Source organism: Vanellus vanellus (genome assembly GCF_965231255.1).
Source record: "Vanellus vanellus genome assembly, chromosome: 3".
In the NCBI taxonomy this organism is placed as follows: Eukaryota; Metazoa; Chordata; class Aves; order Charadriiformes; family Charadriidae; genus Vanellus; species Vanellus vanellus.
Genome location: NC_138907.1, coordinates 60226641 through 60238987, shown reverse-complemented (window position 1 = coordinate 60238987; position 12347 = coordinate 60226641). Strand labels below are relative to the sequence as shown.

The 12347-nt window shown below is 48.0% G+C and overlaps 1 protein-coding gene across 1 annotated transcript in view; it reads right to left on the bottom strand.

The window, feature by feature from the left end:
* ARID1B (AT-rich interaction domain 1B) overlaps positions 1-11447 on the bottom strand; it is a gene marked incomplete at its 5' end in the record, with an annotated part of 340856 nt that extends 329409 nt beyond the window's left edge. The window contains one exon of the mRNA XM_082481489.1: positions 9627-11447. Coding sequence (XP_082337615.1) covers positions 9627-11447 — 1821 coding nt within the window. The remainder of the gene's footprint in view (positions 1-9626) is intronic.
* Between the last annotated feature and the right edge of the window lie 900 nt (positions 11448-12347).

The following is a 12347-nucleotide window of genomic DNA, read 5'->3' as shown; positions in this document are numbered from 1 at the left end:
CACCCTGGCCCGCTGCCCGAGGAGCGAGGCTGCTGAAAGGCAATAGATAGCTTCTGGCAGCGGCCAGGGGAAAAATATTTTGGTCATGTGACGCCACACAAGCTAACTAGTTTGCTTCATGTGTGAAACTTTTGCAGGCGATACAAACACCACGTTTGTCATCGCCCCCCCCCCCCCCCCCCCCCCAACCCAGCCCGCTCTCCTCTCCTCCCCGGGGAAACCTCCATCGCGTCAGCGTTCCTGCCGGCTGGAAATTCCTCAATCAAGCAAAACTTCAGGTTAAAACAAATTACGGAAAACAGAACGCAACCAGTTAACAGCTGGCTATATATTCCTGGCGCGTTTCATTACCGCTGACTACCGGGCACCATGAAGTTACCTGCCTCGCAAAAATCTACATTTCTGTTTATAGGAAGGAAAGACTTTTGAATGTAAGTAAAATCGCCAAGTAAAATTATTTTGCTATTGCTGGTACAAAACTAAAGCAACCTCAAATGTACCTACCTGTATTTTTCCAGAAATATTTCTTTCAACAGCCTGTACCTATGACCATCTGTAAATATCTTAAAACAGCAACAGCTCTAAAGAACATGCTCCTTTTTTTTTGACTTGGGAATTTCAAGCAACTAAGAAACACTGAAATAATAATAAAAAAAAAATAAAACCCACACAAAATCACAATTATTTTCCATAAATCATGCCTGAAAGTAAGACATCAATACTACCATTTCATATAAACAGAGAATATCCAAAAATATTCACAACATAAATTGCTACACAAAAAAATACAGAACTCCATACATTCCATCCAAATCAAAGGCTGCAAATAAACCAGCATATTCCTTTGATGCTGTCAAAACAAACCTCCTTATCTTTATTTTTAACTTTAAAAGAATAAAATTTAAGAACTACAAATCCTGTTCCTTGTGCTTTCAAAAGAAATTTTCAGAGCTGATGTTTCAGTATCTTGCTTACAAACAAGTAAGTCTGACAAGCTAACCAAATAACACGATCGATGTTGGGAACACCTAGTCTCAGATCCCATCCAAACAGAGAGAGAAAGGTACGGCGCAGACTGGATACCTTCACACATAACAAGTACTTAGGCTGCCTATTTATTCTGCATGACACTGTAATTAAAACTGCACATCAAACTCAAATAATTAAATAAAGCAAATATTATGCCTATTTTAACATAGGGAAACCGAAGTATCCAACAGTGAAACCTTTAGATCACACAGTCAGCAGACAGCTATCCAGAATTCCTGCATCAATTCTCTACTTAATACCATTTTCCTGAAGTCACATAATTTACTTGCCATGGCTGAATTTACTGCTTGTGTAAAGAAGGCACTATTCCATTTCAATCAATCTGTGAATTAAGCCATGTCCACACTGGGAATGGCACACATGACTACAATTATGTTTTAAAACAGCATCGCTCCTTTTGGGATTTTCTGAACCAATTTTCTTTCTTTACTCAAACAAAAAACAACCGTGCTCAAACGTCAGGTCCTCCGGTGAGAGCCAGCTGTACTGGGGATCGTGCTACAGCAAGACAGCCCTCTCTTTCCTGCATAACACACACCACTTCGCGCTTTTAAAACATGACCAACACATGTTGTGGAACTACCTACTTTGTGAAAAACTCAGCAAGTTACCTCTATCTTAACAGCTGTACCCGTAAACCCCCCAGGAGAGGCTACTTATAAAGGCTGTTATTTTGCCAGCACAGATACACTACCACCCCAACGGTAAGCTAAATACAAAGGGGTTTGCCACAACAGCTATTAGTCAAGGATGCAATTAATTCCCTGAACCTAACTATGTATCTACAACAACAGAACTTCACAGTGGACTTGGCCACACGGTCTTTAAAGGGCAAATAAATTGATTCAGTACCTTGGCAGAATCAAAGCCATTCCATAACTAACACAGGTAAAAAATGACCAACACCCAACAGAAACCTCGACTACAGAAGATTTCTTTTTTTTTTTTTTGAGTAAGTAGATACCTAAAATAAATCCCAAACAAAAGCTCTCATGGACAAAAAAAAAAATCCTGAGTGTAACAGTTCAGAGTAGAATCTTACAAGACCCTATTAGTAACACAACTAACACTACACCCTGAAAAAAGGGGGGGGCAGAGGGTACACGTTATGAGTTTTTCCCATTTTCACAATTATTACTTTTTAGCAAGCATGCTAAAAAAATAAGTAACAAACAAAAATCCCACCTATATCTAATTTGTTTAAAACAAACAAACAAACAAAAAAAACAGGGCAGAAAAAAGATTAGCAGAAAATTCCTTCCCCACCCTGCCAACGGTCAGAAAGAGACGGATGGGAGTAGTAGGGGGAGATCAGTGGCACGGCCCCAGAGATGGAAGTGTCAGAGAGCCTATCATTCATTCAGATAGGTGTCTTCATAAACAATTATCAGATCATAAACCTAAATTCAGTTATCTTTTCAAGTCTGAAAAGGCTATAAAGCAGGGGGGGGAAGAGAGGGCACAGCAATGAATTCTTAAATGCAGAACACCATTTGGCAACTGGGCAAGTTCAGGTGCAAAAGATTAACTAATAATTCTTGAACTTGGAGAAAGAAAACTAATAGATAGATTACATACTTCTACACATGCTCAGTCCTTCTGACAGTTACTAAACCCCCCACGACTCAAATGCAAGGTAGTATGCAAGTAGATCAAACACTGACAGCTCTGTACTTAAAGCAATTCCTTACACACACTGTAGAATCATCAAATTCTGTTTTATAACCACAAACTGGCCACTACCTGTTCAGAAATTCAGCAGCCTCACCACTTGGTTTGCCAGTTTATAAGGAAATTAACCTTTCCACTATACATGGAATATAAACATATGATGTATCAACACCCTTTCAAATCATACCCCCTGAAAACTTTTACACAGATTTCACATTGGGTTTAATAAACATAAAGCAAAATTTTAATAAAAGCATCAGGTTAAAAATCTTAGGTTACACAATTTTCTAAATACTTGCAGGTGCCTTCAGATGAAGTAAGCTACCTATATAGGGAATACAAAGTTTGCTAAAAGGTACTTTATATTTGCAGTAAGAACAATTCCCATACGAAAAGCAATCTTTAAACAAGACACAACAATTGTGATTTCTGCATCAAATCTGCTCACTTTAAAAATGAAGACAATTTATCTACCATATAAAACAACTGGACCTGGTGGTAAGGAAGCCTGTGCTTGCACCCCCCCAGCACATACATGTGCTCTGTACATCGTATTCATCAGAAGGCAAGTTCTGCAACACCAGCTAAGCTCCTGGGCACTTGTTCAATTCAATTTTCCTCAGAGTTTAATTTCTATGAGAAATCCAGTGACTTTGTATGGATAACATTGAGTACGTAATGACAAAACAGTGCAAGGAATACTTGAATTCTAGAGGACGGTGCCTTTAGTTTAAGGTGAATATATTGACACAGCAGACGAATCCCTCGTTTCGCTCAGCCATTTGTCTTCTCGGTTGTTTGAACAGATGCCTTTAAAGCTTAAATTCTCTCAGAACAGAATGTGTTCAAAGTAAGACTGGATTCATTCAAAAGCTAAAGTTTGTGGCACCAAGACCCTATTTATTTCTTAGAGACCTCTGTTTCCAGTTGTGCCAAGGTCTGCCTGCCTGAAGGAAGGTGTATGTGATGTGCCTCAGTTTCCCCACCCTGTACAACAGGAAGAATCATCTCTGACTCCAGTGCAAGGCACGCTAGAAAGACACTGTAAAGATCAAATGTACTTGGAACGTTGTTACTGTGAAAATAAAGTTAGTTAAAGGTAATCCTGTACAAATTAGCCATCTACTGTCTCCCAAACGCATTGTTCACAAATTACATAGGTATTCTGGGATACGTTAATCCCTGAGGATTCCTCGACTGCAGTGGAACACCACCCTGGGTGGGTTTGGCCCTTTTGGAACAGACACGTTCCTGGTGGATCGCTGGATGCCACACTCTCAGAACTGGAAGTACAACAACAGAAATCCTCCGGCCCAGCTGCAACACAAACACTGCAGCACTGTGCCAGCACGTCAGTGTTGGTGTGTAGAACTGAGCACAAACAGGTATGACTGGGTAACAGGAAAAAAAAAAAAAGGGGGCAACCTTATGACCCGAATGGCAAAACACACGTTAGATGTACAGAAACCTTTCAGGTTTACTAAAAGATAATATTTAAATTTATTAATAGGTAAGGATTCTTTGAAATAAATTTTACTGTAACATGATTGGCTCCACAAGATTTTCATGTATTACCTTCATTTGCTTCTCTCAGCACCAAGCAATACAAAAACAACACTGCGTAGTACCACTTTTCTATTACTAGTTTTCAAAACAAATTTGAAAACCACTAAGGTATACTTTCAATTTAAGTTTAATTAAAGTCCTCATTCAATCCTACCAAAACATGTATTTAGCACTATGTAAATAGCCCCAAAATTGAAAGAAAAAAGTTTTTTTTCCCAAGTACCTTAATAATCACAATTCTAAAATATATTCTAGCAAGTTAGCCTACCACAAACACATGCTACTGAAATTCTGCAGCCTTGAGCATGCATGTACAGCGAGCGTGGCAACACTACTTTACATATCCACAGAGAATCTTCAAAGCCTCCTGATAAATGGCACATTTTGAAAAAGTACTGAAATGTAACTAGTTAGGACACGGGTACAATCTTAAGGACATAAAGATAAATAAAGTACTCCCACTCTCACGTTAGCAATGTGAGAATTTCAAAATACCTATGATAATACTTGAGGTGCAAAAGCAAGAAAGAGATATCAGTAGCTATTGAAACTTGTTTTCATTGCACGGATTTCATCTAGGTTTAACAAAGATACTACTTCAAAATGAAACAGCATCACCTAACAGACCGCACTTAGTAATTTCAAAAATTTTACATTACATACATAACTCAAAAATTTAGCATTACATACATAACTCAAAAATTTAGCAACAGATCAAATGCCTGAGTTTTCATCGTCACGGGGTTGGATCAGAATGCCAAAAAGACAGTAATCGACTGCTTAGTTGTAGAATCCTTTCACGATGGAGGCAGTAATAGAGTAGACAGGTTTGCATCTCTTTCTTTATTGTATCTCATACACAGGGTCCTGCTGTTCAACATGTAGGCATAAGTGCTACTACAGAAACCAATAACTGAACACCAAACCACAAAGTGTCAAATATATGGCCGTAATACATATATAGATGCTACTAACTGAGAATATTGCTATTTGCTACTTCTAAATAGAAGCTATGTGAATACTAAACTGTTTATTTGAAAACGCACAGGGAAAAATATATTTTATTCTCCCATTGAGACATCAAGAATCTATTCACCACACTAACAGCTGTTTAATGGCCTTCAGGCACAGGACATAATTCTGCAGCCCTGGCTTAGCCAGAACTCCCAGTACAGGCAATCTACTTGGCACAAAAAGAGCTGCAGAATCAGGCATATTCCAAGTTGCTCCACTGCAAAACAAGCAACTGATACACACACACAAACTCAGAGCAGCTCAACAGTTTTTTTTTCCTGACACTTGCTGTATACCTTACGCTATACAGGTACTCCTGAAAAGACCCAGGTTCTTTGTTTGTGTGTAGGTGTAAGTCTTGCACACGTGCACAAAAGAGAAAGATGTATACAAAGCACACACACAGAGGCTAGCTAACGTGTTAAGATACTGCAGTGCAAATCAGAAGTGAAGAATAAAAGGAGCCTCAGGACTCTAAATATCTGTACACTGCCAAGGAATTAATCAATAATCAAAATAACTGAATGACAAGGTACTGTGCTCGCATCACACAACTCCTCCACAATCAAATCAATGTATCCGCATGAGCGATATCCATCTGCTTTGAGAACACTTGTTTCTTCAATAACAAGAGGCCTCTTTTTCAAGCTTACATCTCATCTCACGATTGAGTAAGGCGATTAAATGAAATGGAAGCAAAATTTTCTTAAATAATTTAATAGGCTGGACAAAAACAGAACTCAGTTCAGAGTGGGACGCCACAGTTCCGCACATTACAAAAATTACCCATGCTGAGGCAAGAATTTCCTGAACAAGTATCTCAGACGTTGTAGCCTAATGACAGTCCTTTTTCTCTGTTCGCAGCACAATAGTTTCTTATAGGCATAGGGGCCAATCATCATCTGCTTTGTAAAGACACATGACAAGTGAGTATATTCTAATGTCTGTATACACATATACAGAGTATACACACATGACTATTAAAAGAATAAAGAGAAGCCTTCTGTTCAAATGCTGGACTGAACATTCCATTTTTCTCTTTGAAAAAGCAATCAATTTCTCTACTTAATGATAGAACAGACATGGAGATTGTCATGTGGGAATTAAAAACAAAAAAATATGTACAAAAATAACTGTGTTCTGTAAGCTAATAGTAAGTATTTTTTATTTGACACAAAATATTTTATACATTTAAAATATTAATTCAAAATCTAAGAAAATTTCTTATCTCAATCACTTACTAGTTAGATGGAAAAGTAGTTATATAAAGAAACTGACGACTTGCCTTTATGACAATTAAAGAAAAAATAATAATTAAAAAAAAAATCAAAGAAATTGTGCCCTTGACAGACTATTATTTCTAAGCTGCATCCTAATTCTTACAGTACAAAACAAAAAAAAAGAAATCTGTGAGAGAAGACGTAAACCCATAAACATAAGGATGTATTTCTAAGGGTCATACTGAGGACATAATGAATTTACTCTCACTTCTCCAATAAAAATAAAATACTTTAAACAATTTCTGCCTTGAAGAAATAGCACTCTGAACTAACACGTACTACATCTATCTGCCGACAATTTTCCTAGCTTTTAAAGCCATAAATTCTGAACTACCTGTGTTTAAAAGCAAGAAGACAATGCAAATATTTTTAAGTTAATTATGAAAGGTTATGTATATGAGGCCTCATTACCTTATGGCTTCCAGTGACCCTTTTACCAGCGCAAATTAAAAAAGATAAAAATTTAACATGCACAAAAAAAAAAATGTCACTTCCCTGGAAGAAACAGAAAGGAAATGGAATAAAAACTAAAAATGTGACAGAAGTGGTCTGTTGGAAGTAGACAAACAGACACACAGCCAGCCCATCCAGGGTTTCTGTTATTATTTTTTTCCAGGATTAATACACCATTCACAATATTAAGTGAAGTTTTCTCCAGGTTCCGTTCATTACTTTATGGAAAGATCCAGCCGTGTGAGGACCCCAAAAGCATAGACCTGCATTTGTTCCTGCCAGTCCTCGTTGTTAAAAGCTATTAAAAGATTTAACAGTTCTTAATAGAAAGATCTTGTTGAAGGGAAAAGAAACCCATAAAATTCTAATGCACTACTCCATTTAACACAATTCACTTTCCCACTGAGAATTCAAGCCTAATCTCACACTTGTGTAGAAAAATAATGAGATCAACAACTCCCGATGCTTCTTGCAGTATTCTAACCACAATTCAGACGCAAAAGCACATTTTCCCCCGAATATCTGGATGCGGTGCAGAGACGAAACAAACGCAACCTCTGACAGAACGGCTCCGTTTTCCCTTCTTTGTACGACACGCGGCGTCTCCTCACCTACAGCAGCTACATGCAAACGCGATCTCTTTTAAGAGGCACGCACAGGTTAGGTACCAAGCTAATGGAAGTGTAATGGAATCGGTACTTGGATTAAATTTTTATTATTTTTTATTTTTTGCAGAAAGCTAACCCCTTGCATAACACCCGCAAGCTGCCACATTACAAAAAAAAAAAAAAAGTGTTTCCAGAGGCACGAGCGCGACTTGAAATCCCGAATCCTCATCCAAGCGCTGTTATTACAAGGCAGTCCCCTACCGCCTACCAATTAGCACAGAATTAAAAACCTTTAGAAATAAATTAAATAAATAAACAAATAAATAAATAAATAAAATCAATGCCCAGGAAAAAAAAAAAAAACACACACACACAAAAAAAAAAAAACCAACAAAAACCACGCCATGTAACCAAACTGGACGGGGGGAAGGGCGCGGATGCCCCCGGCAGGGCCGGGTGCCGGTGTCGGTGCCGAGCGGTGCGCTGCCACCCCCGCGCCCCGCGGCCGCCGGCGTTGTTTGTGGCGGGGGTTTCTGTGACTGCGCCGCTCAGCGCTTCTATTTACATCAGCGGCGCGAGGTGCCCAATGGCGAGCGGGGAGCCAATCAGATGGCAGATTAGATGTCAACTCGGAGGCAGCTGTCTGGAGACGGTTGCAGCCAGTTTACCTCCACAATTCAAATTCCGAACCTGGCGGAGGAGACCCGGCCGCTTCCTCGGCACCGGCCGCACAGCGGGGCCCGGCCCGCCGGGCTCCCCGCACCGCACCGCGCCGCTCCGCCAGGGCGCTGCGCGGCGGCCCGCCGCCCCGCCACCATCGCGCCTCTCTGTCCATCGATCGATCGATCTATCGACCGGCGGAGTTACCGGGCTGGGGCAGGGGGTGCGGGCCAAGGGGTGGCGGCCGGGCCGGTGTCCGCGCCCCTTGGCTGACGCCAAGGACTTTGCGTTCTTTTTTGGAGGGGCTTTGGGGTTGATTTTTTTTTTTGTCTTTCTCCCCACCCAACCCCCACCACCACCGTTTTGGATTTCCGCGTGTGCTTGGGGACAGAAACGCGGCTCTGTGCGCGGGCGCGCGCGCGCACACCCACGCGCGCCCTTCTGCGGGTGGGCAAGTCCCCGTAAGGTCACCGGACCTCGGCGCCCCACGCGCCCCGGCCCGCGCCGCGCGGAGGAAGGCGCGGGCACCCGCGCGCACACACAGGCGCGCGCGCGCGCGCTCTTCCCACAGAAAAAAAAAAAAAAAAAGAAGAAAGAAAAAAAAAAAAAGAAAAAAAAAAGGCGCCCGGCCGCGTGCCGTGGGTCTCACTGCAGTAACTCCGCCAGTGACAAACTAATCTGCTCAGCGCGTGCCGCGGCGCAACTCGTTCTGTTAAAAAAAAAAAAAAAAAAAAAAAAAACCCAAAAATAAAAATAAACAGGTTAAACAGAGAGGGGGGAGGGGTGGCAAAAGGAGGGAAAAAAAAAAAGGAGAAAGGGGGAAAAAAAAAAGGCCTCGTGGAAGATCACGGACACGATCCCCCGGGTCCCACACGCCGGGTTACAAAACCCACCCCACCCCCACGCTCCCGCCCCCCCGCCCCCGTCCCACGCTGCCCGTCCGGCGGGGCCCGCGTCCCCCCGCCGCCGTTTCACAAGCGGAGGGGGGAGAGAAAAAAAAATAAATAAATTAAAAAAAAAAAAATCGGGCTGGGGTTTGCGAGCAGCCCGGGCTCGGCAGCCAACGCCGCACGCCGCTGCCTCCGGCCCCAGCGGGGCCGCGCATTGTGCGCGGCTCCCCCCCGCCCCCCCCCGGCTATCGAGGCAGCCAGGACTGGCCCGCAGGAAAAAAAAAGGAAAGCATAAAACAATAATAAAAAATAAAACAATAATAATAATAAAAAAGAGAAGGTGTTGAAGGTGGGGGGAGAAAGTGAATTCTAAAGAAACTAAGACCCCGACACGAGTGGCGAGGAGCCGCCGCGGACAGAGCGCGGGGGGTTACCTGGGTCCTGCCGATGGCCTGCCCGGTGCTCCCGGGGCTCATCGCCGGGTGGTTCCTTTGTTGTGCCGCTGCCCAGGCCGGGTTCGCCGCTCCGTACTGGGCGCCCATGTCCTTGCCCATGCCCATGCCCGCCGCTGCCTGCTGGCTTCCCGGGGCGGCCGCCGCTGCCTGGGGCTGGGGCTGCGGCGGCGGCGGGGCGCTGGGGCTGCTGTAGTCGGGGTAGCTGCTGCCGTAGCTCCGCATCATGGGGCTGGGGGAGGTGAGCAGCTGGTTCAAGGTAGGGGTGGCCCCGGACGGGTGCTGGTTCTGCCCGGAGAACCGCGCGAAGCCGCCGGCCGCCGCCGCCGCGCCGGCAGCAGCCTTGCCGAGGCCGGCCCCGCCGCCGGGGCCCATCATCATGCCGCCGCCCGGCTGCCGCGGGGAGCTCAGCACCCCGTAGCCCGCCGCGGAGCCCCCGTAGCCGCCGCCGCCTGCCCCGGCGGCCGCCGCCGCCGCCGCCGCCGCCGCCACGGCTCCCGCGCCGCCGCCGCCGCCCGCGCCGCCGCCGCCGCCGGGGCCGCGGCCGTAGCCCGGGTAGTGGTTGTACTGGCTGTTGGGATAACCTTCGTGGGAGTTTTGCAGGGGGTCCATGCTGTTGGGGGCCGCCGTGGGGTGCATTATCCCCATCCCGGGGCTTTGTTGTCCGCCATGTTGATCAAAGCAAGGCCCGGCGCGGCTCGCCGTAGCGCTGCTGGCAGGGGCAGGGGCAGCGTTGCCATAATAGCTATTGAACTCCGAGACACCCACCGCGGAGGGGCCGCCGCCGCCTCCCCCGCTCCCGCCGCCGCCGCCGCCGCCGCCGAGGCCGCCGCCGCCGCTCCCAGCGCTCGGGGGCGGCTGCTGGGGCTGCTGCTGTCCGCCCAGGGGTCCCAAGCCGGGGTGATCGTAGCGGCCGCCGATGGGCTCGCCCATCTTGCCGGGCATCTCCTCCTCGTCGGCGCCTTTATTCAGCATTTGCTGCGGCTGCTGGGGGGGCTCGGCCTGAGCGCCCAAAACACTGTCTTTTCCTCCATGTTGCTGCTGCTCCATGTCTGCACTGGGCTGAGCAGCGCCGCCACCGCCACCGCCGTTGTTGTTGCTGCCGCTGCCGCCGCCGCCGCCGCCGCCGCCGAGGCTGCTGCTGTTGTTATTCTGCACGGGATGGTGCTGAGGCGGCGGCTGCTGCGGCGGCGGCGGCGGGAATTGATTTAGCTGCTGCTGTAGTGCATGGTGGTGGTGGTGCGGGTGGTGGGCATGGTGGTGGTGGGCATGGTGATGCGGGTGGTGGGCATGGTGGTGGTGGTGGGGCGGCGCGGCGGGGTGATCGCCTCCGACGCTCTTCAGCTTGTGGTTGGGGAGCAGCCCCGTCTCCATGGCCGAGCCCGGGTTGGAGGAGGAGGAGGAGGAGGAGGAAGAAGACGAAGAAGATGAAGATAACGCCGAGGAGCTTCCACCTTCCTTCAGAGCCGGCTCCGAGGAGGAGCCGCCGCCGCCGCTGGCGTTGTTGTTGTTGTTACCGGCGGCAGCGGCGGGAGCCGCGTTATTGGCCATGTTCGGCGGCTCGCCGCGGTGGTGGAGATGGTAATCTACATTATTCACGCTGCCGCCGCCGCTGCCGCCGCCGGCCGGACTCCCCTCTCCGACCCCCAGCGCGGGGCCCGGCCCGGGAGCCCCCGCGGCGGCGGCCCCGGCCCCCCCCGGGCCCCGCTCCGGGCCCAGGCCGCCCGGCAGGCTCGGGGCTTTGCCCTTGCTGTTGTTATTCGCACCCGCCGGAGCCGCTGCGACTTGCGCGGCCATGATCATCGCAACATTGCGAGTCCGGAGAAATTAGTACTGATAATAGGAACTACCCTCAAAAAAAGGAAAAAAAAAAAAAGAAAAAGAAAAAAAAATCGACCCCCACCCTCCAAAAAAAAAAAAGGGGGGGTGGGGGCGAGCAGGGGGGGTGGGGAGGGAGAGGGGCAGAGAGAGAAGCGGCCGGGGCCGGGGCTTGACTGAGCCCCGCGTACCCCCTGCGGGCCGCCCCGCGCGCAGCGAGTTAGAGAGGTGTCCCTCCCCGAGTCCGTGGTTGAGACGAGAAATGGTAAGAACGCCTTACGGTCCGTGCCCGCTCCCGCTCTGTGATTTCATGTTGGAAGTTTTTTTTTGTTCAGGTTTAAATGAAACTTTTTTTCTTTTTTTTTTTTTTTTTTTTTCTTTCCTTTCCCTTTCCCCCCTCTTTCCTCCTTTCCTCTCTAACCCGGATATGGGTAAACACACGTCTGGCGGAGCGGCGCTGGCCCAGCATGGCATGAGCGAGCGAGCCAGCCAGCGCCGGCAGCCATCGCCCCCTCCGCCCCGATCGCTCCCGCGCACTCGCAAAACGCGGACTGGACTCCCCCCGGCTCCGGCTCCCGGCTCCCCGCTCCCCGCCGCCAGCCACCCGGCGGGACGGGGCTTGGGGGAGGAGGGGAGGAGGGGAGGAGGGGGGCGCTGCCCCTGCTCCTCCTCGGGTCCCACTTGTGTGCGCGGCCGAGGCTGGCGGCCGGCGCGGGGCTTCGCGGGGGAAGGCAGCCAAACACCGAACTTAGGCTTTGGGGGGGGGGGGTCGAGGCGGGCCGCCCGGTGGTGCGGGGATGGGGGGGTGCCGGGGCCGGTCCCGCCGCTGCCCGGGCGGGGGTGTGGGCGGCAGCCGGTGCGGCGGGAGAGAGGCGAGGGGGCAGC